This window comes from Embiotoca jacksoni, unplaced genomic scaffold (genome assembly GCF_022577435.1).
Source record: "Embiotoca jacksoni isolate LCO1_2020_lvr unplaced genomic scaffold, fEmbJac1.0.p SCAF_7, whole genome shotgun sequence".
Classification (NCBI taxonomy): Eukaryota; Metazoa; Chordata; class Actinopteri; family Embiotocidae; genus Embiotoca; species Embiotoca jacksoni.
Window position 1 is genome coordinate 2,755,309 of NW_027185425.1, and position 24,151 is coordinate 2,779,459.

At 43.2% G+C, this 24,151-nt stretch overlaps 3 protein-coding genes across 5 annotated transcripts; 1 reads left to right on the forward strand and 2 right to left on the reverse strand.

Annotated features, from left to right (window-relative positions):
• Positions 1-764: 764 nt before the first annotated feature.
• On the reverse strand, positions 765-4,587 carry rragcb (Ras-related GTP binding Cb). Of its 2 annotated transcripts, none has more exons than XM_069175750.1 (8): positions 4,041-4,587; positions 3,494-3,697; positions 3,219-3,418; positions 2,853-2,967; positions 2,604-2,746; positions 2,374-2,516; positions 1,562-1,707; positions 765-1,077 (listed from the first exon to the last, which is right to left on the reverse strand). In XM_069175750.1, exons 1-7 carry the CDS (start codon positions 4,227-4,229, stop codon positions 1,565-1,567), a joined length of 1,137 nt encoding a protein of 378 aa, XP_069031851.1. In that variant the 5' UTR covers positions 4,230-4,587; the 3' UTR covers positions 765-1,077; positions 1,562-1,564. The 2 variants fall into 2 exon arrangements, with proteins under 2 accessions (XP_069031851.1, XP_069031850.1); XM_069175749.1 differs by having other exon boundaries at positions 765-1,081.
• Positions 4,588-4,620: 33 nt separating this feature from the next.
• ppt1 (palmitoyl-protein thioesterase 1 (ceroid-lipofuscinosis, neuronal 1, infantile)) lies at positions 4,621-8,956 on the forward strand. 2 transcript variants are annotated; one of them, XM_069175752.1, is made up of 10 exons: positions 4,621-4,697; positions 5,287-5,410; positions 5,501-5,610; positions 6,301-6,428; positions 6,646-6,716; positions 7,234-7,336; positions 7,426-7,516; positions 7,690-7,788; positions 7,934-8,005; positions 8,470-8,956. In XM_069175752.1, the coding sequence occupies exons 2-10, from the start codon at positions 5,296-5,298 to the stop codon at positions 8,590-8,592; spliced, it is 912 nt and encodes a 303-aa protein (XP_069031853.1). In that variant the 5' UTR covers positions 4,621-4,697; positions 5,287-5,295; the 3' UTR covers positions 8,593-8,956. The 2 variants fall into 2 exon arrangements, with proteins under 2 accessions (XP_069031853.1, XP_069031852.1); XM_069175751.1 differs by lacking the exon at positions 4,621-4,697 and adding an exon at positions 5,098-5,183.
• Positions 8,957-22,926, reverse strand: cap1 (CAP, adenylate cyclase-associated protein 1 (yeast)). The gene is made up of 13 exons (XM_069175748.1): positions 22,792-22,926; positions 16,587-16,688; positions 15,961-16,061; positions 15,209-15,286; positions 14,342-14,485; positions 13,566-13,651; positions 12,921-13,026; positions 12,458-12,638; positions 11,782-11,963; positions 11,400-11,523; positions 11,073-11,155; positions 10,753-10,896; positions 8,957-10,289 (listed from the first exon to the last, which is right to left on the reverse strand). The coding sequence occupies exons 2-13, from the start codon at positions 16,684-16,686 to the stop codon at positions 10,206-10,208; spliced, it is 1,413 nt and encodes a 470-aa protein (XP_069031849.1). The 5' UTR covers positions 16,687-16,688; positions 22,792-22,926; the 3' UTR covers positions 8,957-10,205.
• Between the last annotated feature and the right edge of the window lie 1,225 nt (positions 22,927-24,151).

The window sequence follows — 24,151 nt, forward strand, 5'->3', positions numbered from 1 at the left end:
CATCCATTAAGTCAGGATGCACACTAGGAGACGTGATGAAGGCTTTTACTTCACGTGTGTGGCATTTTAGGATTATTTACAGGACCTGCTGATGGATCGCCGCGTCTTATACTTCTTGCTGGATGATTTGTTGAAAAAAAACAACAACTTTTATTTCTTCTTGCAGAAGAATACGTGGGGATGAACTTGTTACCATGACATGTCAAATGTTTACATGTAAATATGACCCCATCTGGTGTTCAGATGTCGTAATTACATCGGATCAAAATATGGGATACAAATGTGTAAATCTGGAGGTTAAAATCCCGAGAAAAAAAAAGAAGTGATATTGGTTTTATCTTTAATTTCTTAAAAGCCTGTCACTGGAAACTCTAAAAACAACTCAATAACTCGTTTTTTTTCTAATATTTTTTTTCTTTTTTTAACTTCGTACCTCAAAATTTCACACTCCGAAAGTTATAAAACATAGTCAAATCTATTTTACATTATAGTAAAAAATAAAACTTAATTGAAAAAGTAGCAAGGTGGATATTTATATTATGTCAAATCTCATTATTATAAAAAAAAAACCTTAAAATTATCGGACACTAAGTCTTAATTATGAGACAATTTCTCATAATTATAATGAGAAATAAACAATAAGGTGGTGGATATTTACTGTATAACACATTTGAGATTGTTTTTGTTTTTTATTATAATTTATTAACTCATAACCCCACTTCATGATTAGACTTCCATACCGTATAGTTAAATGTAACTCGGCAAAGTATAAAATATATTTTATTGAAGACTTATGTTCAATAATAAAAACAAATCACATAATGGTTTAAAAAATATTATTCGGGTCCCACTTGACGCTCGCACAGAAAAATCAGCTGCTACAAACACAATCCTCGTGCAGTAAATTTGGCCCAGATGTTCGTGAAGCTACAAAAAGTTTTTGGCAGGTTTGTTCGAGTGAAAAGCGTCATCGGTTCTTTCCAACGTGGCGTCGCGCCCTCCGTTAATCAGCCGAGGCTCTCGCGGTGTCACCGGCGTCACCGGCACAGTTCTGGTCTGAGGAGATCCGGGTGATGACTACCTTTTATTTTTTTTGAAAAAAAAAAAAAAAAAAAGGGGGATTAAACCCACTTAAAGCACTTAATATTTCTGCTGCTGCAGGACGTTTGCGGAAAAGCAGTTCGAGTCCGGTCTCGGGGATTTCTGTGCTCAGTTTGACACCAAAGCGCTTAAACTGGACCACAAGTGGTTTTTTTTTTTTATGCTGCAGGATAATAACTGGCCAAGTAGGTAAACACAGCTGACAAGAGTTTCAATAAGATACATGTGCAGGAAGAAGGAAACAATCTGCGGTACGTTCAACTTCAGTGTTTTTGGCTCTGGACAGATTCTCAAACCAGAACCGGGGAGATCAGATTTAGACCACAGGCCGGTTTCACGTCCCTGAAAATGTTTCGGTTCAGGGGGATTTTACCGTCGCTCTTGAGTTCAGTTCCTCAGCGGCCGCTCCACGCGTATCGTGTGACCTTTCTGTGCTTCAGGTAAACGGTCGCATCTTCACCTGTCAGAAAGCACCTCCGTTCAGCGCGGCGTACTTCAGGCTCGTCTGGCTGCTGCTGGAGGAGCTCGCCGATTCATTCGAGCTTCCCACTTCAAACACTTCGTGGATGGCTTTTCGGAAGCAGTGAAAATTGTACTCAATCAAACCTGCGTAGAGAACAAAACACGGTTATTTCAAACATTTCATTTTCAATTTGACAAAGTAAAATACTTTTTTTTTTCTTTTTCTGAAAAGATCTCTTTCCACGCTGAAACTACAGAACAATAACCGGACTTCTTTTAAGTAACCCAAGTTACGCACCTAATGTGACAAATTTTTCTTGCATAACGTACGTTGAATAGCGTACGTTGTGTAAGTTATTCAACATTATTCAACGTAATGTTACTGAAATAAAACAATTTATTCTGACCCGAAGAATGATCTTTTCCTTCCTAACCACCCGGTTGTTGGTGCCGACACCTTGGGTAGTTTACTTTCCTCACCTGGACGAGGTAAACGTGACACCGACGCGGTGTCCTCTAGTGGACGGACGGGTGTATTACACGCTTTGACGCGATATCGGGTTGAATTCTTCATGACAAAATATACATAATATATATAAAATATCAACACCCGTGTCTTGTAACTGGCTACGCTGATCCACCCTGAAGACTGTTGAGTTTTGAAACTTTAAAAAAACAACAACGCAGTGGTGTCAGGCCTCATTTTGAACACTCCTGTTTCGCTTTCAAATCATTGAGGACGTCACATTTAGTCAAACCACTTTCTACGAATGACAACACGACTTGATTATGAAATCTACAACCACACACCTTTCCTCTCAAAGCTCTCCTCTCTGAGGATGCACACGAGCGCGAGGAACTTCGTGACCTCTTTCAAGTAAAGCACGGTGGTGTTGTTGAGCCTGATGATCGCCGAGGACTCCTTGTCGTAGGCGCAGCCGTCCTCCACCAGCCTGGCGCGGAAAGAAAAGAACCTTTTAGTCTCGGACTCGCGGTCTTTTGCCGAAGCTTCAAACAAATACCGATCGAGTCCTTCTCACCCGTAAATGCAGGAGACGTCGATGACGACGTCGATCATGTCGCAGCAGAGTTCGTAGGACTGCATGTCCACGGGGGAGCTGTCGGTGGCGATGTAAATCTTACTGACAACATCGAACAGGAAGGCCTTTTCGATGCCGGAGTGCTGCGACACATGAAGGACGTTAATAAAAAAAAGAAAAAGAAACATAAACAGACTTTTTAAAAAAAAATTTATTACTGTCATTATAAAAAAAAAAATGGAAACATACAGATATGAAAATGTTCAAAAGGTTCTCCAACGTCGGCAGCTGAGGAATGAGCTTCTGCACCACTTTACTGAAGGCCTCGAATATGGAGTGATCGTAGATGCTGGTCAGGTAGAAGCTGAGGAGGGAACGAAGGAGACAACCACGTCACGGGAAAAAGTCTCGAGTCTCAGTTTGCATAAACCATCAAGTTTCCGCGGTGATCGAGCTGAATCCGACAGCAACGAAATACCGAAACGCCTCGGCTCGCTCTCCGTCCGCGGCACATGAGCTTCAACCTGTTTTGGACTACAACAGTTAAGAGGGCGAGCTGAATCTCCCGTCTCTCCGTAACGTGGAAGTGTCTGACCCAACTCATCCGACTCTCACCTGAGGTGAAGCTTCTCCAGGCTGGCGTCGGCCAGGTCGTCGTTGGCCCTCTGGTGAACGTCTCTCTGCGTTTCTATTTTGTGGTCGTCCGACAGGCCGTCCACTTTGTGGATGAACACCTCGAAGTTGATGTCCGGATTCACTTTGTAGGCTCTGGACACGGTCAGATGCAACCGGCCGAGAGCCTCCATGTAGTCGTCCTTTAATCAGGGGAGGCCGGTGTTAATTCACCACACACACACACACACACACACCGGACGCCGCAGTCCTCCTACCTGAGCGTCGATGACAAAGATCAGGGCGCCGGTTCCCCTGAAGATCATCTCGCTGTCGAAGGTCGGGTCGAAGAAGTCCACCTGGCCGGGGAAGTCCCAGATCTGGAAGTTGACGAAGGAGCTGCTGGAGATGTCGTCCTTGTAGATTTTGTTGGTGCTCTCCAGGAATAAAGTGTCGTTGGGGGACATCTTGTGGAAAACAACCTGGACGAGGACGACTGCTGTTACTCTCAGTGTCTTCTCTGAGGTCTACTTTTTTTTTTTGTTGCCTGATTGCATTTGTGTTTATATACCGTGAAAACAATAACAACACATGATTAGGTGGCTTTTCTTCCACATTTCCGGGTGGGATTGATTTCCTGCAGATTAACACGATACGCGGTGCTGCAACAATTTATGTTGTCAAACAGTTGAACGGTGTTGAATGTGTTTTTAAATTATTATTATAACGCCGTGTGGTAAATCCTCTCAGCGTCTCTAAAGCAGAATATTTTATTTCTTTTAAAAGTATTTTTTATTTTTCCCCCCTGTGTATATTTAAGGACACCTTCTGGATGGAGGACTTCCCGCTGCGCCTCAGTCCCATCAGCAGGATCCTGGGTTTGTCCGCGGAGGTGGACGTGTCCTCGATGTCCTCGATGTCCGTCTCCTCCACCCCGTAGCCGAAAGTTTTGGGGAACGAGCCCGCGACGCAGTAGCTCCCCGTCAAAGCGGAGTCCTCGTCCTGAATATTCATCGTGCACTTTTTATTTATTTATTTATTTTACTCCTCTTTTAAAAAAAAAAAAAACAAACCCGGTCGGATAACCTCTCTGAAATAATCCCAACGGGAATGCTGTTGTCGAAAGGTTTTCCACTGCGCGCTGAGTTTACGTCGAGCTAACTAAACCCGGAGTTTGGTTGTTTACATGTTTAAAAACACGAGGTCACGTCGCTACATATCCACGTGCCGTTTGATATGCAGCTACCGTAACGATAAATAACTCTAATATCGGCATCGGGTTGGTTCATTCAAGCCGGTCGAAGGAGAAAACTAAAAAAATAATAATAATAAAAAAAAAAAAGAGGCTAATTTAGTCGAAAGTAAGACATTTCCGCCTACCTTAACGCGTTAGCCCCTCCCCTTGCATCTGATTGGCCGTTGGCTCGAAATATAGTCATGTGACAAGCAGCCCAACGAACAATCAGGAAGAACTCACCAACGGTGAGTAATGTGGGTTTTTTTGGTCATTTAGGACATTTTAAAAAAAAATTTAAAATGCTTATTACGTTAAAATTACGTCGTTTTTGAAACCGTCGGGTTGATTTAAACAGCCACCACAGCATAAATCTGCCACTTCATATTTTAAAATCTACCTAGTCATTGATATATTTGATGCAAATCCTGTGATCATTTGCAAATTCATTAGCCTGTTTGAGCTAATAGATGCACTGAAAATACTTGCATCTTGTTTTAATTGAATCTAATGGCTCCTTCTTTGTTTTGTTGTTTTTGCTGAGAAATTCGTCCCTGCGCGGTTTTAATGAACTGAAAGCTTATTTTCTGTTTCAGTTTCTTGTTTGTAAAAAAAAAAAAAAAAAAAAAAACATTTCTACTGTACCTTTCTATTTACTTTATATTCATTTACACTATCAGGCCAAACACGGAACAATGCAAGAAACAGTCATGACCAAATATTTAAATATAAAAGTAAAAAACAACAACTCAGAATTGAATATTTACAAAACCTCAGGTTGGTGAAATTGTACAAATTAAAAATATATGACGCCCCTTTTTTATTGTATGTTTTTAGGATTTCAGGATGACAGCGACCCTCCTGTGTCTCCTCCTGGCTGCTCCGGTGCTGCTGGTGACCTCGGGACCAGTTCGTGACCCCAACAACGGGACCGTACCGCTGGTGCTGTGGCACGGGATGGGTGAGTGACCCGGGTCAGCGGCCGTCCTAAATGTGCGAAATGCGTGCGGTCGCACTCGCGCGCCAAAGTAAATCCGCTCGTGTCCCCCAGGCGACAGCTGCTGCAACCCGCTCAGCATGGGGGCCATAAAGAAGATGATCGAGGGGGAGATCTCCGGCATTTACGTGCTCTCGCTGATGATCGGGAAGAACGTTGTGCAGGTACTCTCGCACCGAAGAGATGTTTAGGAAAAAAACAACAACAACAAAAAAAAAGGCAGCATGTTGTCAAGTCTACGAAGGAAAATAAGTTCGCCTCGATTCGAATGGAGCAGTTGAGACGACGGAGGAAACGTGACCTGCGCTCTCATTTCTCTATTTTTTTTTTAGTTATTTTGCTGTTCTGTGCATTTTATAAGTGCAATTTCATATCAAGATTCTATCCGCGTAATGTTGTTTTCATAACGCGTCCACAGCCACAAGTTTATTAAACAAAACACAAATCTTGTCATATTCCACTATTTCAGTAAAGGTTCATATATTCATCGACTTCCCTCAGTAGGAAAAATTCAGGCTTCCTTTTTCTGCACAAACACTCAAATACAAGTGAAAGTACGACGGCAGCTCTGATTGAACCGTCCACGCGTGTGAGGATTCTTATTCTGATATTTGCAGTGGAAGCGGTCCAAGTTACATCAGAAAAAAAAAAAAAAAAAAAACTCCTTTTACAAACGTCTCTATATCATTTTTCTGTGTTAATATTCATAGCGAACCAGCACGACTCTGGTCGCTTTCCGCTTTGATCCGTGGCGAGGCGGCGACTTTTATCTCGCGCTTCTTCCCCTCCTCGTCTTCTTCTTCTTTTCAACCTGTTGCTCGTGCGTTGAACTTTTCATGTTCCTCCTCCTGCAGGACACAGAAAATGGGTTTTTCCTGGATGTGAATGAGCAGGTGTCCATGGTGTGCAATCACCTGGCTCAGGACCCCAAACTGAAGGGAGGATACAACGCCATGGGTTTCTCCCAGGGGGCGCAGTTTCTGTACGTAACTCCTTTCTCTCCCCCTCACAGGGAGGGAAATACTCAGGAACATAAGTATGTTAGAAAATAGTTCGATTTGAGAGCTTTACGGTGGGTCAGAGGTTTATTTTCAGGCCTCGGCTTTTTTTTTTTTTTTTCCCCTTCTGTTCTAAGTATTTTGTCTCGTGACAAGAATGAGGAAGCGCTCTCTGATTCGTCGTACTTCCTCTCTTCACAGGAGAGCTGTGGCTCAGCGATGTCCCTCTCCACCAATGAAAACACTGATCTCCGTCGGCGGCCAACACCAAGGTGACGTTCGGCTCCGCGTCTCCCGAGCGAAGCCGACAGTAAAAAAATAACCCGTGCAAATAAGACGTTTTCTTCGTTTCGAGTTATGTTTTGTAAAAACTGCAGCACCCAATTATTTTCTCGGATAAAACTATTTGTTACCCGTTTTTAAGGATTTACGTCGTTAAATGTGGACTTTGGCTTTCGCTTCCTGCTGAAGGAAAGCTCCGAGAAGTTTGTTGACTTAAATCTTAAGGCCACTAAAGGCCAGAATAAGCCAAAATCCATGCGTTTCCCAGGGGGATTACGTTGCCTTGGCAAACACACAACAGCAGAACAACAAAAACAGCTCCTGCTGGTTTTTATAGCTCCGGTAGAAACACCCTAAACTTTTATTTAAAAGCTCCTCCATCATGTCTGAAGCTGCAGACGACCACGTGAATGTGAATCACAAAGGCCAAACCAGCTGACGTGTTTGCTCTCTGTGTGTGTGTGTGTGTGTGTGTGTGTGTGTGTGTATATATATATCCCCCCTCAGGTGTGTACGGGCTGCCCAGGTGTCCCGGAGAGAGCTCTCACTTCTGTGACCTGATTCGTAAAGCTCTGAACAGCGGCGCCTACACGGCCCTGGTTCAAAAACAGTACGTTTTCCTTCCGTCGCCACCGCCGTCCCCACTCAAGTTGCCGTTAAATTAAACGTGCTGCTGCTCTGTGTGTTTGCGGTCTCCAGCCTGGTCCAGGCCCAGTACTGGCACGACCCCTTAAACGACGACCTGTACAAGAAGCACAGCCTCTTCCTGGCCGACGTCAACCAGGAGCGGGTCAGTACGTGGACACGGCCCGCATCTCGGCGTCTTCATCGGCGGACGGAGTCTCTGACATCCGCTGATGAAGACTCTTGAGATGTGGTTGACAGCTTGAAATAAGTGGGATTTACTGAATCCGGTTGAATCGGCTCGTATTTCAATTTTTTTTTTTTTTTTCTCCTCTGCAGGTTGTGAATGAAACCTACAAGAAGAATCTCCAGCTGCTGGAGAAGTTCGTCATGGTCAAGTTCCTGCAGGACACTGTGGTGGATCCTGTTGACACCGAGGTAACCAACCAAACGCATTTATTTATTGATTTTTTTTTTTAAAGCGTTATCCACACGCAGCTTTCTAAATCTACCAAAGTGAGATTAAACTGCTGAATGTCATGAAGCAGCTTCACAAACCGTCTCGTCCCGACTCTTCCCTCAGTGGTTCGGCTTCCTGAAAACCGGGCAGGCCAAAGAGATGGAGACTCTTCAGGAGAGCGTCCTCTACAAAGAGGTAAAAACAGCTGACGGTGTGACGACCTGTTCCAGACCTAAAACCACTAAACCACTATATTTAGACTACTTATAGAAATACAAAAATAAATAAAAGCTGAATTCTATAGACTTAAGTACGATTGTTTTAGATCTGGACCAGGTCCAATGTGGTCTGGATGTGGGGGGGGGGGCAGTGCAATGTCCCTTTTTATAATGTTTTTTTTTTTTATTTAATTTTAAAGCGCGTATCAGACAGAGTTAAGACTTTTATCTGAAATGTCTAACAAGCTTTTAGAGCATTAAAAGGTGAAAAGGAAAATCCATCGTTCAGCGCCGATGCTTTCACTTTCCCCTTAAGGTGCTGAATCGTAAGCTAAACTACGTTTTGTAAATTTATTTATTTCCCAACTATTCTTTAACCCGCGAAGTCTCTTCCGACATCCCGCAGCTGTCGTTTGTAAAAAAAAATAACGTCGTTTGCAGGACCGTCTGGGCCTGGCAGCGATGGACAAAGCTGGAAAGCTGGTTTTTCTGGCCTCCGAGGGCGACCACCTGCAATTCACCCAAAAGTGGTTCAACGCCAACCTGCTGCCTTATTTACGCTAAAACACGCCGTCGGGTCCCTCCAATACAGAGCAGGTAAACTGGAGCTCGTCAACCAGAGCAGAGACGCAGATTTCACTCCTTTTGCACTGATCACTTCCGGCATGTTGAGTCGACTTTGTTCTCTGATGCCATTTTAATTTTAGCAACTAATTTTTGTTTTTACTTTCCTGCTGTACTGATTGTTTTTTTTGTTTTTGTTTTTGTTTTTTAAAATGTGAGCTGTTCGAACGGGGTCAAATTGTTCGCAGAAATGTTGGCAGTTTTAAAGGTTTTTAAACTAAAAAATTGTACAAAATTGACCTGTTGAATTACACTTCTGTACACATCATGCATTTGATCCAATAAAGACGCCAAAATACTTCGATCTTATTGCAACATTTTTAATGACGTCTCCAGTACTAATGAAAAGATTTCAGATTTTTGGACCCAAAAAAACAAAAATTAAAAGAGGTAAAAGAAAGAGACATTATAAAAGAAAATATGAGCGAAGAGCTGAAGATAACCGAAGAGTGCCGACGTGGAGAGATGCTGATGGTTGGGCTAATATTTCAAGACTATTCAATAATTATCGATATCTATACAGACGATTACAGCAGATATTTTCCAAATCTAAAGACCGAGGTGAAGATGTAACGATCGGCGATTTTTTTTTTTTATCCTGTAGCCTCTTTTTCTTTCTCTTCCACTTTGTGCAAACATCTCTTCGCTCTTTGTCGCAGACTATTTCCTTACACGCCTCCGTACATGGAATGTTTTTAAACACTCGGGAATGTCCTATGTGTGGGGAAGCAGGTGGGATTTTAAGTGTTCCAACATCATCTAAATGGAGCTTCATGATGTGAAGGAAAACGGTGGTTCTGCACACAACTTGTATTTATTCCTATTTATGCCCTCTCAAGAGTGCTGAATGCTATTTTTAAATTTTTTTTTTTTAAAACGTATCCACCGTGAATGTTAATACTGTTGCCGTTAACATCAGTGGAGGTGACATGGATGCGGTTATCTTCTGTAAAAAGGGCTTTTTGTTTGACGAGTGCGTCACCGGTGAATTGCATACAATGGAAAGGAACGCCTATCGGGCCACGACTTGCACACCGGCCCCTCCCGACGAGGAAGAGGAGAGCGATGAAGGAGCATCCCGACAGAAGAGCCCGATTGGCCGCAGGAGGATCAATGACCCTGTCGGCCATTGTTCAAGCTAAATTTAGATCAGCATTATCCGGATAGATACAAAAAAAAAAAAAATACAGAGCATCCCAGCTGTTGGCAAAACCCATGAATGTTTTCGCATAAGTGCTGGCAGGGCAAACCAATTTGAATGACAAGCGGCTCCCTGCTGATTGGCTGGAGGATGTGCACCAGATAAAGCGAGCAGTCCTCTCATTGGCTTATGGAAGGAACAGCTTAAGCTGTGATTGGCTGATAAAAAGAGGAAACGGGCCGGAGATGCAACTCGTGAGGTCTGAATCTCGGTCTACAGTGTGTGAGTTAGCTGGTGGGGCGGTCAATCAGTCAGGTAGGCGTTTGCAAAAAAAAAAAGAAAAAGATGGGGGTGGGGTGGGGGATGGTGTCGAGGAGGGGCGGCCGTTTTAAATGTGCTGCACCCTCACAGTCTACCCGGCGATCTCTGTTGCTGTGGTGACGAGCTTCTTGCCGTCCCAGACGGTCTTGAACTGCTCGGGAACAGGAAGCTCCGTCTAAGAGAGGGACACGAAGAGAGATGGAGGCCACGTCAGGTTTTATTTGTCTGGTTAAAAACTGATTTCAGACATTAAACACCGTTTTGACTAAAAAATAATTCCTTGGCACGTCAAAGACGCTTATTCGCTTCCTCGGTTGAACATGAAGTTGGAGCCAGCAGCTGGTTAGCTTAGCATAAAGACAGGAAACGGGTGGAACGGCCGGCGGGGCTCCGTTCAACGGCCAGCTCCGACTTAACTCCAAATCGGTTTATTTGATAATTGCTTATTTAATCATTTGAAAAAAGGTGGACCAAGATGCATTTCTCTCCTGCAGCCTTGACGCTAATCTGAGAATCTTGTCGTGTCAGAAACAGCATTCGGAGATCAACCGGTAATTGTGACGCGCCAACAGGTGGCATGAAGCCGGTTCACCAAAGTATCCGCTCATCTTTACACAACAACACCACCAGATACTCACGAACTCTCCGTCTTTGTTGGGTACCAGGATGTTCATCTCCGAGCTCTTGGCGCTGACGATCTCGCACTTCAGAGAGTCGTTGCTCAGGTAGACGTGGCAACCGTCCGTCTTGTTGATGGAGATAGTCGGGACCTTGCCGATCACCTGCAAACACGCGTTTACGTCGGTTGAGAAACGCGTTCACCTCCCGATATTGCTGCCATTTAACACGTTTCCGTCGTATCCGATGGGATGGGTTATTGTCCACCATTATTTAATATTCCCCGGGGCAGCTCGTTCCAGCTCCTTTAAAAGGACGACGTTTCGCTTCGCGTGCTCACCTGGACCTTGACGTCCCTGCAGTTGATGATCTCCACGATGCCGACGACGTTTTCAAACACCAGACCCAGTTTCTTACAGTTGTCTGGCGGAGAGACATTTTGAGTACATTTAGAGGACGAACAAGCCAATTGTCCAAGTTGACACGGACGACAACACTCGCACAGGAACCGGAGTCTTCGGACGGTCAAACATTACAATAACTTGCTTTTTAAGAAATACAATTGAATTTAGTTTTAGCAGAATCATTAAAATATATATGGAAAAAAAAAAAGAAAAAAGAAGAGTTTAGTGACCGGTTCAAGTCGACCAGCTGGACTTGTTCTTACCTAAAGTGATGGAGTTGATCTTGCCCTTGACCTGCAGGGTGCTGTGGTTGCACTTGTAAGCATAGACCACTTGCTTCAGCTCGGTGTCGTTGATCACCAGGTCCTGAACTCCCTCCTGGTTCTCCTACAGACGGCAAAATGAAAAACAACAAAAGAGTGAACAACACGAGTTTGAATCGGGACGAAACACTGGAGTTGATGCTATAAAAAAAAAAAGGGAAATTTATAAAAAGCAACAGTTTTATCAAAAGTGACTCATTCTGGTGTTTCTCAGCCTCCTGCTGAAGAACGTCACTGCAGCCAAAAGCAACGAGATTCCTTATAAAGGGTTTTATTGAAATTTTTGTAAAAAGTCTGAAGAGATAATAAACCACCAACGTACCACTTTCCACTTCTTTCCCTCCAGCTCGAGCACAGGGGGCTGCGTGCGGGTCGGGGTGGCGGTCGCAGCGGGCCGGGGGGAGCTGGGGGAGAAGGGTTTGGGTCCGGTGCGGACCCCGGCGGTCTGACCCCTCAGGCCGGGGTTCTTGTGGGTCTTCTGGTCGTCGCCCACGTGCTTCAGCGCTGGAGAGCAAAAAGTAAGAAGGGAACAGTCCGTTGGTCCAACAGGCTCTGAAACTGAATCTGTGCAGGGAATTCAGGAGGACTCGGACTGATGACGGCATTATATTATATTGTATAACGGCAAGAAGGAAGGTAGTTTTGTGTCTTTTTATACAAACGTAAAATACAGATTTGAGAGCAAAATTCTCGCAGTGAAATCAAAAATCTCAAGTCTGTATTTTGTTTGGATATCCTTAGAAAAATCCCCATTAAGCAATGATGATAAGAATATTACGAACAATGAGGACAACATTTTGTTGTTTTTTTTAACGATAAAAAAAATATATATATATATTTTTCTAAATCCCACCTTTTTAAATGATTTGAATAGAAATGTTCTGTAACTGCTGCTGCCGCGTTTTAAGAGGCAACGGATCCGACAGAAGGCGTAAAAAAAAGTGACGAGCAGCTCGCCTCGTGACCGCCGAGCGTCTGCGGCTCCGTCAGCGACCTACCCTTGGTGATGTCGGCCCCCTGGTTGAGGGCGGCGAACAGGGCGTTCCGATTGTCGTTGCCGGAGTCGCCGGCGGGTCCGCTCAGGTCCATGGGGGGAGGCGGGGGTCCGGGGGGAGGCGGGGGAGGACACCCACCGGCAGGAGCGCTGGGTGGAGCCGCGGCGGCTGAAGCTATGGGACCCTGGAGGTGAGCAGACGACGGCTGGTGTCACAAATGATTCAACATTATAAATGCAGTTTAATTTACACGAAAACCGGTCTGCCGAAAGAGAAAATGCGACTTTTCACAAAGTAAAAATGATCTACGCCCAACTGCAAATTCAGAAGACTTTTTTTTTTTTTCGTCTCCGATTATCTGTTGTTGTTTTTTTAACTCAGAACAGGTCATGTGATCACTTGAGAGCTCTTTTAAGTTAAATAAATGTGTTTTTTTTTTTTTTCTGCTCCTTGGATGAACACTCACACTCTTGCTCCAGGTCAGTCCAGTGGTGTGGTGCTGTTTGATGTAGTTTTGCAGCTCAGTCCAGATGGAGACGTAGGCCTTCACCCAGTCCACATGCATCTTGTTCCTGTGAAGACGACACGGGAGTTTATTTTCCCCCCCCTTCGAGCAATTTATTCTCCCTTTACTCGAATGTGTACGTCCGACAGGAAACTAGACAATGCTTTAACTCTCTGACCAGAACCAGAGATTTACCGATTAAAAAAAAATAAAAAGAAAAGAAAATGAAATCAAGATACAGTATAAACTGCCTCGTGCAGGATCACTGAAGAGCTGTTGCTTTTATTCTGAATACAGGAAGTCTACCACCAGCATATGGCAGTGTGTTATATAGCAGCGCTGACTCAGTAAAACCGTGGGGCACTTTAACTTTAATAAAAAAAAAAAAAAAAAAAGCCCAGAGGAGGTGAAAGGCTGGAAGACAGATGGGTCGAGCAAACTGCTCGGCAGCATTTAAAAAGTTCTTGTTTTATTTATCAGACGCTCCGGCGTTTCAAAAACACGTGACGCAGTTTAGCAAAGGAAGAACAAACTGCTGTTGGACCGCATCTAAAATTAGAGTGTGGAGACAAAGCAGGAAACAGGATGTAATGAAACTTTACTGACTTGTCCTTGTACTCCTTGAGCACACGGTTGGTGTAGAACATGGCGGCGTCCTGCATCTCCTTAACGTAGGGGCCCGGCTTTGGAGCCTGGACAAGAAAATTAAAAAAAAAAAGGTTCATGCATCCATGTGTGGCGTGAAGTTTAAGGGCACAGTTTGGAAACTTCTGAGCAAAACCGAGTTAGCGGTTCACAGTAAATATGCTAAGTTAACGTCCGATGGCTCCAACATCGATTTTCTCACCCAACGCGCAGCGTTTGTATGTATAGACGTATTTTGACCTTCGGACAGAACCAGGCTAACCGTTTCCATCCGTTTCCAGTCATTATGCTAAGCTAAGCTGGCGGCCTGTAGCTTCGTTTTCCCCCAAATGTCGGACGACTCTTTTAACGTGTGTCCGACGGTAGCAAATGTTTGGCCGGCTTTGTGACGAGACGTTTGCGATACGGGAGTGGGCGTACGAGGAATGGATGCATTTATTATGTGCATCTGAAAAGCCAATGGATTATTCCCAAGAATCCAAAACGACCACGAACAATGAACTCATCGTCGACTGTAACAGTGAGGCTCTGTTTCTGGGCGGTCCGCTGTCGGCCAAGAAACTGCCGCTCACCAAACAGCGTTGACAGAATCAAAGAGCGGCTTGTTTCCGGCCATTATACACTCGTATATCCACACACACACACACACACACACACACACACAAAACACTAACACACAAACAGCAGCGGCAAAAAAAAAAATTCTCTCTCTCTCCCTCCCTCTCTCTCGGCCTCACCATGGCGACCCATCCGAGGGCCGGCACGCTCTCGCTGACGGCGGAGAGGTGGTTGAAGAGCGGCGAGGTGCGGTTCTGCTCGCGGAACGCCTGCACCTGCTGGATCGCTTTGGACACGGGCTGCAGGAGGGTCGTCAGGACTGCCTGGAGGAGGAGGAGGAAGAGGGAGAGGAGGAGGAGGAGGAGGAAGAGGAGGAGACGACAAAGTTTTACGGATATGGTCGATTTTATTTTAGATTCACAGACATGTGTAGCGCTAGTTATATGGTTATTATTTATTGCAACGGGATTTAAGAATTGCAAACAGTAATCGTATAGAATAGACGAATAGAAGATGAATGAATACCCGTCCTTTAAGTATGGAAACCACCAATACTAAAGACTTGTTTGGATTAAAGACACCAAACAGGCAAATGATGACTGTTTTTTGTTTTTTTTTGTGCAGTGATCGCCTCAACGGTCCAGAGAATTTACAAAATAAACACATTACTTACCATGAAAAGTGTGTTTAACGTGCTTAAGATTAAGTGAAGAAGAGTAAAAAAAAAATAAACGCTTTTAATCTAAATCCCTTCATTTCTGAAGCCTAGTAACGACGCCGATGGACTTCTACTCCTGCTAATCCCCCTCTGGTTCAAGTCTAAACTCGGCATGAATATTTGACGTAAACAGCGAGCGAGCAGGTTTTTAAACGCGAGTCTAATGGAGCAGAAACGACCACGACAACAGAGAACCCGGACACGAGAGCGAAGAGGCTTCAAGGCGTTCAGACAGAAGACAAACGCGATGAATTATGCAGATCGTCGAGAGCGATTAGTCGACGCGCTCTTTCGTTAACTGAGCGATGATGAAGTGTGCTTGACTCACATCAGAGGGCTTCTGGGAGGAGGAGGCTGTGGTGAGGAGCTTACGCTGACTGGAGAACACCTGCTTCATCATTTCTGCCTGGAAGGGGACAAAAATGGGAAATTAAATTCAAAATATTCCAACAGAAATGTGGAGAAAAAAAAACAAACAGTCGTTCTGCTGTTTTTGTATCGTATTGCTCTTTTAAACATGCGAGAAACGGGAATGAGAAACCTGCACACAGCATTGTGTTGCTTTGGATTTCTGAACCGATTTTTTTTTTTTTTCTGCCTTCAAAAGATCACTGAGAGAAAGCTTCAAGTCTTGTGATGTTTTTAACTTTCATCATTAAAAAGAAAACAAACACCGGGATGATACTTCTTGTGGATCAAGTGTGGGACACTACGACGCACCGAAGTGTAAATGAAAGTAGCAGAACCATTAAAAAAAAAAAAAAAGATTCCCGGTGGAGTTTCTGACGCTCATAAAGGCGTACGAGGCCGCCGCAATCCTGCAACTGGTTTCACTTCGTCCCTCTGACCCGCAGGTGGCGCTAACACGTCAAGATACTGCTGCAGTGGACCAACAAAAGCAGGCAAGAAGACGGCAGCTGTTGGCTCGTAAAAAAAAAAAAAAAAAGCAACAACCTCCGAGGCAGAAGCTTTGCAAATGCTTTGACTGGAAGAAAAATAAAGTCAACGCATCCGACGGAGCTAAAAGGAAGAACACGGGAGTGTTTTTGGTGGGAAACACGAGACGTAAACGTGACCTACGTGTTTCAGGACGTCGCCGCCGATCTGCTGGCTGAGGGAGAAGTACTGAGCCAGAGGACCGCTGATGATCACGTCGTAGGCCCCGACGAACGCAGATACAGCTGTGAAGGGAAGAAACAAGGCAAACAAATGTATTTAAACATTTTTTTAAAAAAAAGAAAAAGAAGAATTATTTTTTTTTCAATACTCGGATTCAAATTTGGTAGAAGTTGAGGAGGATTGAGGAAAACAAATGGTTGTGTGAAGCAGCTTAATGAATGCATTCACACCTGATGGGCCTTTTATTTTCAGTATATCCATCACCAAGTAACTGCAGGTGGATGACTAATCGCTGGTAACGAATATATTCCAATACATATTAAATCAATGAAAAAAAAAGGCTTGTTGCACTTATTGGCAGATATGAGATCAGGAGACAACCGTTTCTGAGTATTTGTCATCTTTGACTGAAGTTGATGCGAGATTCAAGTCGAACACATTGATCTTTACAAACAATTTAAAACCTCCCTCCCTCTACTGCACATGTAAATCATGATTTATTCAACTACGCGCCGATTGAAGTCACTCCGGGACGTCCAGACGTCAAATCCGTGATGAGTGCGTGTATTCTGCAGTGCTGATGTTACCTTCCCCAGCAGAACCGCCAGCGCCTCCAGAGCCCGACACGGCCTCCAGACGGCCCACCGCCACCTCCAGCCGCTGCACCAGACCTGCCAACTCTGCCATACCTGGACACAAACAGAAGAGGCGGAGGGAGGCGTTAGCGGATATTTACAGAGTCCTCGTCGACCCTCGCCGGATTCGGACCGTTCGGGATCTGAATTCATGTCTGAAAAGATGCTCGCCGAGTCAGATCAGGTCATTACAGAGTCATAAATTCAGAATACACGTTGGCCACCGACCAATCACAGCTTGCCGCCTTTGACCACCAGTGTGATGTCGTCTATAATTTATTATAAACTTTAACTTCCACTTACACACGTATGTACTGGGTCGACACAGGGCCGCGTCCTCATGGCTTTTATACTTCAGCAGGTTTTTAATGGCGATGTTTAGCCAGGCAGCTCGAGCGACTCATCAAACAGGTTGTTAATGAGCTGCGGCTCGTTAAAAGGTTCAGTTTCTCTTCTGGCAAAAACAACAGCGGAGCAACCACAAAATGATGTGATCACGTCCACAGCTTATTTTTGTGTTTTGCGTGTTTGTGGATTTGTTTGTGAGATCAGCTGATCTTAGTCTTGGAGGCCCGGCGGTACTTTTTGATCTCGCCTTCTCATTGGGCATCGATTACGCCTGGGACACGCAGGGAAGGCAATTACTGCAATTAGAAATGCTCTTCGGTGGATAACAACAGCAGATCTCTGGACCCTCGACAGGTTTCCCTCTGGATCGTTTAGTGGCAGAAAGCTCGGCTGATCAGTGATGTGGAACCGACGGCAATCGCGTGTCTCTTCAGTAGAGCTGCAACAATTAGTCGATGAGCCGTTTAACTGGCAGAAAATGAATCTGACAATCCATCAACTGTTTAGTCTTTTTTTTTTTTTTTTAATACAAAAAAATTCTTTGATTCCTGCTTCATAAGTGTAAATATTTTCGTTTTTTTTTTTTTTTATCCTCCATGATAATAAAAAAAAAAAATTGGACTGTTGGTCGGGGAAAAAAACAAACATTTTCTGCTGCACCTGCAGCTTTGGGAATTTTTTTTTTAAGTCTAAACAGCTAATTAAGAAAATTATCGACAGATCAATCGATAATAAAACAATTATTGTTAGTTGCAACCCCAGTTCAGACAATACTCTTGCTTCTGAAGGAGGACACTGCAGGTGTGGGCGGCGTCAGAGCCATCGATCAGTCGATCATGAGAGAAACATGGTGAATTGCACTTAATGCACTTATTGTAAGTCGCTCTGGATAAAAGCGTCAGCTAAATGTAATGTAACGTAACGAATTGGTCACAACACGAGTTACATCGTGCTTAATCTATCGTCCCTCAAACGCAGATTAATTCATCCGTTTGACCTGTATTCGCAACTAATTCTTTACAAAAACATAAATATTAAAAAAGGAAATATATGCAGGGACAAAGTATTTTGTGCGACAGAAACAGGTCTCTCCTCTTTTCCAAGCTGTGTATTTTGGATTTACTGACATACATTTCTTTAGATCCATCTTCTACTTTAGTGGCATCCATAAACTTTGTAAAAATCACATATAGAGCCTTTAAGAATTGACACGCACTGAAATTTGCTTGAGACACCAGTTCATAATGAAAGCTACAGTCCTGGATTGCACACACACTGATCTAATCCACGGGAATTTAAATAAAACGGGACAAAAGGTTAACATGCAAATTTGCACGCTTTAAAAAGGGAAGCCTTTGAATCCTCGTTGGAAAAAGTCACAAAATTCCACTTTAACAGCAGCTGAGTAACAGAAAGAAGAAGAACGGGGCTGAGCAGGTCCAAACCTGCTGAGTCAAAGTATGTAGATCATCAGCAGTGACTGCAGCCTCTCTGCGGAGCACAGACCCTTTAAACAAGCCGGTGTGTTACGCAAGAAAACAAGCAGCAACGCACTTACTGCTCCTGCAGACTTGTCCTTTCAAAGACATGATTAACTAACTTTAATCCAGGTCCGGCATAATCTTACACTACGTGGACACACACACACACACACACACACACACACACCTGATTAGGAAGGCTAACATTACATAAAACGGCGGTAACCTGACTGCCTTCGTCCGCGAGGCTGAAAGTGCCTCCAGTCTCAGGTACTTAAACCTGGCCGACGGTGAAAGCGGCCAAGCGGTCACTCTCACTGATGAGTCCACGCGAGGTAAACCTGCCGCCGCCGTCTCACTTTCACTATGGACACGACGAAATCTTTAGATATCTAATGACCGAGACGCCACCTCGCATGTCTGGCTGTGACAGGACAGAAAAAAAAAGAAGCTAAAGGCGGGTTTGTTTTGCACCTTTCTGGTTTTAAACACAGCGTGGAGAGCAGTTTAAGGCGGATAAATGGACTGCAAACTAATTTAAATACCAATATGTTGTATCAGCCACAAAGATTCGTTGATCAACGGTAAATTAATCCGCAGCTATTTTGACGACTGATTCATAATTTGTCACTTTTCCAAGTAAAAAAAATTGTTTTGTGTCTTAAAAGGGCGTCAAGCAGACTGTGATGGACACTCAAACGTTTTGAAGTGATTAACTCATTATTTATATTAAAAAAAAAAAGTATCAACGGCTCAGAGTTATAATCTTGTTTATTCACTCTTTGATCTGATGCTTCCTCAATTAAATAGTATGCTGCAGTTTTATTTAAACAGTTATTGTACATCTTCGCTTTGTTCTGTTGTTGTTTTTGTAATAAGACATGTTTATCTTTCCTAAAAAAGAGGATTGGTCCTGAAACTTTTGCCATCATCTGCATATTGTTTCAGATTTTTAAAGCTGCTGAGAAATTATGATTTTTTATTTTTTTTTGTGCCTGTTAAATTAAGGGAATATAATGTTGCCTCCACATTTTTAATTATGGTGAGCTGGAGAAATTGCTGGACACAACCAGAGCTGAAATAATTAGTTTAGTGGCAAATGAACCTGCAGCGTTTTTGATTATCAATTCTTTTTTTTTTTATATTGTCAAGAACTGTCTGGTTTCAGCTTCTTCAATGTGAGGATTTACTGTTTTATTCACTTCATTTCACAACTTTGGGTTTAAACTGTTTGTTTGACAAAATAAGCAACTTAAAAGACAATGTTGATTTTACAGAATTTTCTGATCAACCTATTTCTCAATTAACAGAGAAAATAATTGGCAGATTAATCAATAATAGACATATTTTCCCTGTTGTCAAGAAAAAAAGAAAAAAAGATGGTTCAACGTAAGGGTGGGCATTATGACCCTCCTCAAACCAACTCCACTGTGGAGACGCTTATAGCCACAATTGTTGTTGCTGTGTTTAATCATGCACTTGTTATTATGTCAATGAGTGGGAACATTGGGATTATCGTTTTTATCACATTGAAACTTATATCAACACGGTCACGTAACGATACGGCGCACCCCTGGTTCAAAGCATTATTGGTGTTGGCAGAACATGTCTTCAGTCAATACTTTTCTCCAGACATGTATTTATAACCGGTTAGAAACGTACCCAAGAGGCCATGAAGAGATCATGACTCAAACTTTCTTCTGAAGTTGTTCAAAACAGTAAAATGTTCCTTAAGGCAGGAGGGGCAGGTTTATGCCCGTCAGCCCCGATGCTGTGAAGTGAAGTCGTATCAACGGGGAGTTATCAGCAGCACCATATTTATAAAATCTTTTTAAAAAAAATAAAAAAAAAAAAAGAGGTGATTTGAGTTGCAAACTATTCTCAAAGCAAATTCACTAAAAAAAAAAAAATAAACAAAACAAAAAACTTCTGCTTCCCTTTTTCCTGCTTCGCTCACTCAGAGAGTTAATAATTTCTCCACAACGCACAGAGATGAATTAGATCAGAGCAGGACACACACCTTCGCCTACGTTACGTCAGGACCACGGCAGCACTTCAACCTGCAGACACCCGAGTCTTAACTATTACACTTCCTCGTCTCAGCTGAGAGATGATTCACCCGCTATACAGGAAGGGAGTGGCCCCCCTGAAGGTAGTAACCGACACCGAAAACAAGCCTCTGGGAAAAAAAAAAAAAGGTCCTATAGGTGGCCAACAGCGCCGGTCCAGAGCCTCGTTACTTCAGGTTGAAGAGTTTCCTCCCTCGTGTGCACTAAAGTGAAGCGACCGCATAAAGCTCGTTCTGGCAAAGTGCTGACAGTGAAGGAAACGCAGAGACACGAGGGCGGCCGGGAGCTCAAAGCCTTCAGTAACATTTTCCTTAGATTAAAGCGCCGTGAACGAGTGAAGGAGCTAAAAGTTGGAGCTTAGCTGCCACTTCGGGAGGCCGAGGAACCAAAGACTGCATTTCTTCCTATTGTCGACAAATTCGACAAAAAGACCAACTAAGAATTGACTCCGCTAACAGAATCACTGAGCCTGACATGCACCTTTCAATTAACATGAACACCGTAGATGACTTTGACTCAAACCTTTTAAAGACTAAAATGTTGAACCACATCTGCAGATAGAAATAGTTCCCAATAAATTAAGAATTTAGATCTGTTCGTTAAAATTAGGTTTATAACAGCATATACGAGTAGTGGGGTGATGCAGTATAGGATCCTCATATTTTCAGTAGCAATAGTGTGTCGATACACCGAGTGGTATTCAAATTTGCTCATTTAAATAAAGACATTTCGCAGGTGCCTGCAACATTTATGATCAGTTTTACGACACTGGTCGTCTGCTTGATAATCCCATTTCACTGAAATGAAGACAGAAAACATTTGGACCCGTTTTTTTTTTCCCCCTTCGGGAACATGATTTGCATTTGAATACATGCAATTTACAGTATATCGCAAAATGTTTCATATCGCAATAATACCAGATCGTGTCGGAAGTATTGCGATAATACTGTGCTGTGGCGATTCCCTCCCGTGTCTTTTAGTTTATTATTAAGAAACAACATCATGAATTATTCGTTTTCGTCCTTTCGTGGTCCATTATGAGAACAACAATAACATCAGCCTCATCATTTACACTAAATACTATCTGCAAAGCAATAACACATTTATTGTGCTTCTTTTCGTCTTTTTAAATGAAACGCACATTAAAATACCATCCAGATAACCAAAACAAACCTCGTTTGAGATTTGAGATAAATAAAGTCTGTGCGAAGATCCTTTATTTACATAATATTTAAAAAAAAAAAAAAAAAACACCTGCAAGCTGATGTCGGACCTACTTTTGTGGACATATGGCAGAAATGCTGCACAGAGCATCAGCGTGAGGAGGCAGTGAAGTAGGTTAGGGCCCTGTGTGAGGGCTTGTGCCTCAGCCTGGGGGGGGGGGGGGGGGGGGGGGGGGGGGGGGGGGGGGGGGGGGCAAGAGGCTCAGACATGCATTTTCAGCCCTTTTTGTTGTTGTTGTTGTTTTTTAAATGGAATAGACAAAGCTTAACATTTGACCTTTTCTCCCAGTCCTGAAGAAGGCTGCGACAAATCCTCCCTCCACCTAAATGTGAGGATTCAAAGGGGGACATTGTGACATCTCGAGAGTTTCTCAAGAGTCAAAACAAGCTTCCCCCCCCTTTAAAAAAAAAAATAAAAGACATGAACTTGTGCTGGACAGCAAGTTGGGGACACATTTTGAGGACACATCTCTCAACACCGTCGGGTCCTTTAATGTAAATCACTGTTAAACCGGATGGTCGTTACAACAGAAACGGGTTGACAGGAGTTAAATGTCCACATTTAGCCCCCCCCCCCCCCCCCTCCTTCTCCCCCCGGGGGCTGGGTGTCTGTTATGTTTCGGTATTTCCTGGATATATTATTATTATTTATTTATTTATTTCTCCTCTTAACACACCCCTCCCTGTGTTAGCTCGTCTGCAGAGGAGAGAGGAAGAAAAAAAAAAAAAAAAAAAAAAAAAAAAAGAAGTTTCTCATCGAGGCTGCGTCTTCGCTCATAGAAAGAAGAAGTCAGGCCCGACGGAAAGATTAAAAACCCTTTAAAAAATAAAAATAAAAAATAAATAAAATAAAAAGGTCTGTCGGTCAACGGTCGAGCGGGTTTAGCGGCTAACGGCTAGCCGGGTGCGTTAGCATCACACCGATTTCATTAAATAATTTGTGAATGACTCGGTGACGCCTCTTTCTCTTCGGGTATTTGTTTTTTGTTTTTTTTGTTTTTGTGTGTGTTAATTGAGCGACTCGCACGCTGCTTACCTGCTAAACTGGTCAAGCAGTGATTCGGTCCTTTAATATCGCCGTCAAAAAATATCCGCCGTGGGAGTGTGCAGCAGGCTCGCAGCGCAGACTGGGCTCCTCTTTCTCTCTCTTCCTGGATCGTCGGTTGAATTTACCCAGCTGTCACCGCGCCGCGTCGGTTTCCGCCCTTGTTCGCGCAACTAATTCCTTTCCCATATAAGGAGTGCGAGAGGCAGAGGGCAGCAATATAGGAAGGGAGGAGAAAAAATAATTATGAAACAACCTTCCTGATCGTGACATATCTTGTACGTGTCATCTAGAAAATAAAGACGAGGGAGTCTCTAAAGCGGACGTTCATCTGCGGTTCGCATGCTCACTTGCGGAGCTGCACGTTTCTTGCTCCGGTTTCTGTCATCCTTTTTCATTCCTTCAGCGTTACAAAAAAAAAAAAAAAAACTTTTAAACATGCGGGGAAATATGCATATGTGCACGAAAGAAACGTGCAATGCTCAAATATTCAAATTAGTGATGAAACAAACTATTATTCCTATTGTCGAATAATGGTATTTTTATTTTTTTTTGCTATCATTTGATTAGTAATTTGCCTCCCCCCCCCCCCAAAAAAAAAAAAAATAATCATTTTTCCAGTGATGTAAAACAGAGAAAAGAAGTGCATTTTATCATTTAGAGATGCAGGAAACGGCAGATATTTAGCATTTTTCTTAACTTTCCTATTTGTTGACGTTGACTGTCATTTTACTGGCCTACTTTAAAAGGAAGAGCAATAAGTAGTAAGCAAGTAATAAGTAGTAACAGGCAAACATCAAGTCTGACGTCTAAATATTTATATTTTCTTCCATTACTTGTCTAATCTCGTCCTCTCCTGAAAAAAAAATGTTTACCAACCTCAGGGTCGTCTGTAAATAACAGGACTGATGATACTTTCTTCTGTCATCAGCTGTTATGGGCTCCATTATCTCTCCAATGGTGTTAATGGAGCTGCAAAAGACAACTATCGAGGTTAATGGGCTTGTAAAAGTCAATGGGGAGCCCATGAGGATCAGTGCAGCGATATGGAGGCGTTTGGATTGAATGGATTCAAAAATAACAAACCGTGTTGTCATCCAACCAGGCCAGATGATAAATCATAGTTTCTATCTCGTATAGACAGAAAATGCTTTCGAAAAGATAATCGTTACGCGTCTAAAAATGTCCTTCAGCCATAAATACTGATAACCGTACATCCAGCGGGCGCCTGTCATATCATCTGCTCCTCTACGATGACCTGCAGGCTGCCAAATTCGAGAAGGAGAAAACACTTTTGAGATTAACCGAGAGAAATAATTGAAAGTCAAAGTCTTTGCTCAGATCTGAAAAC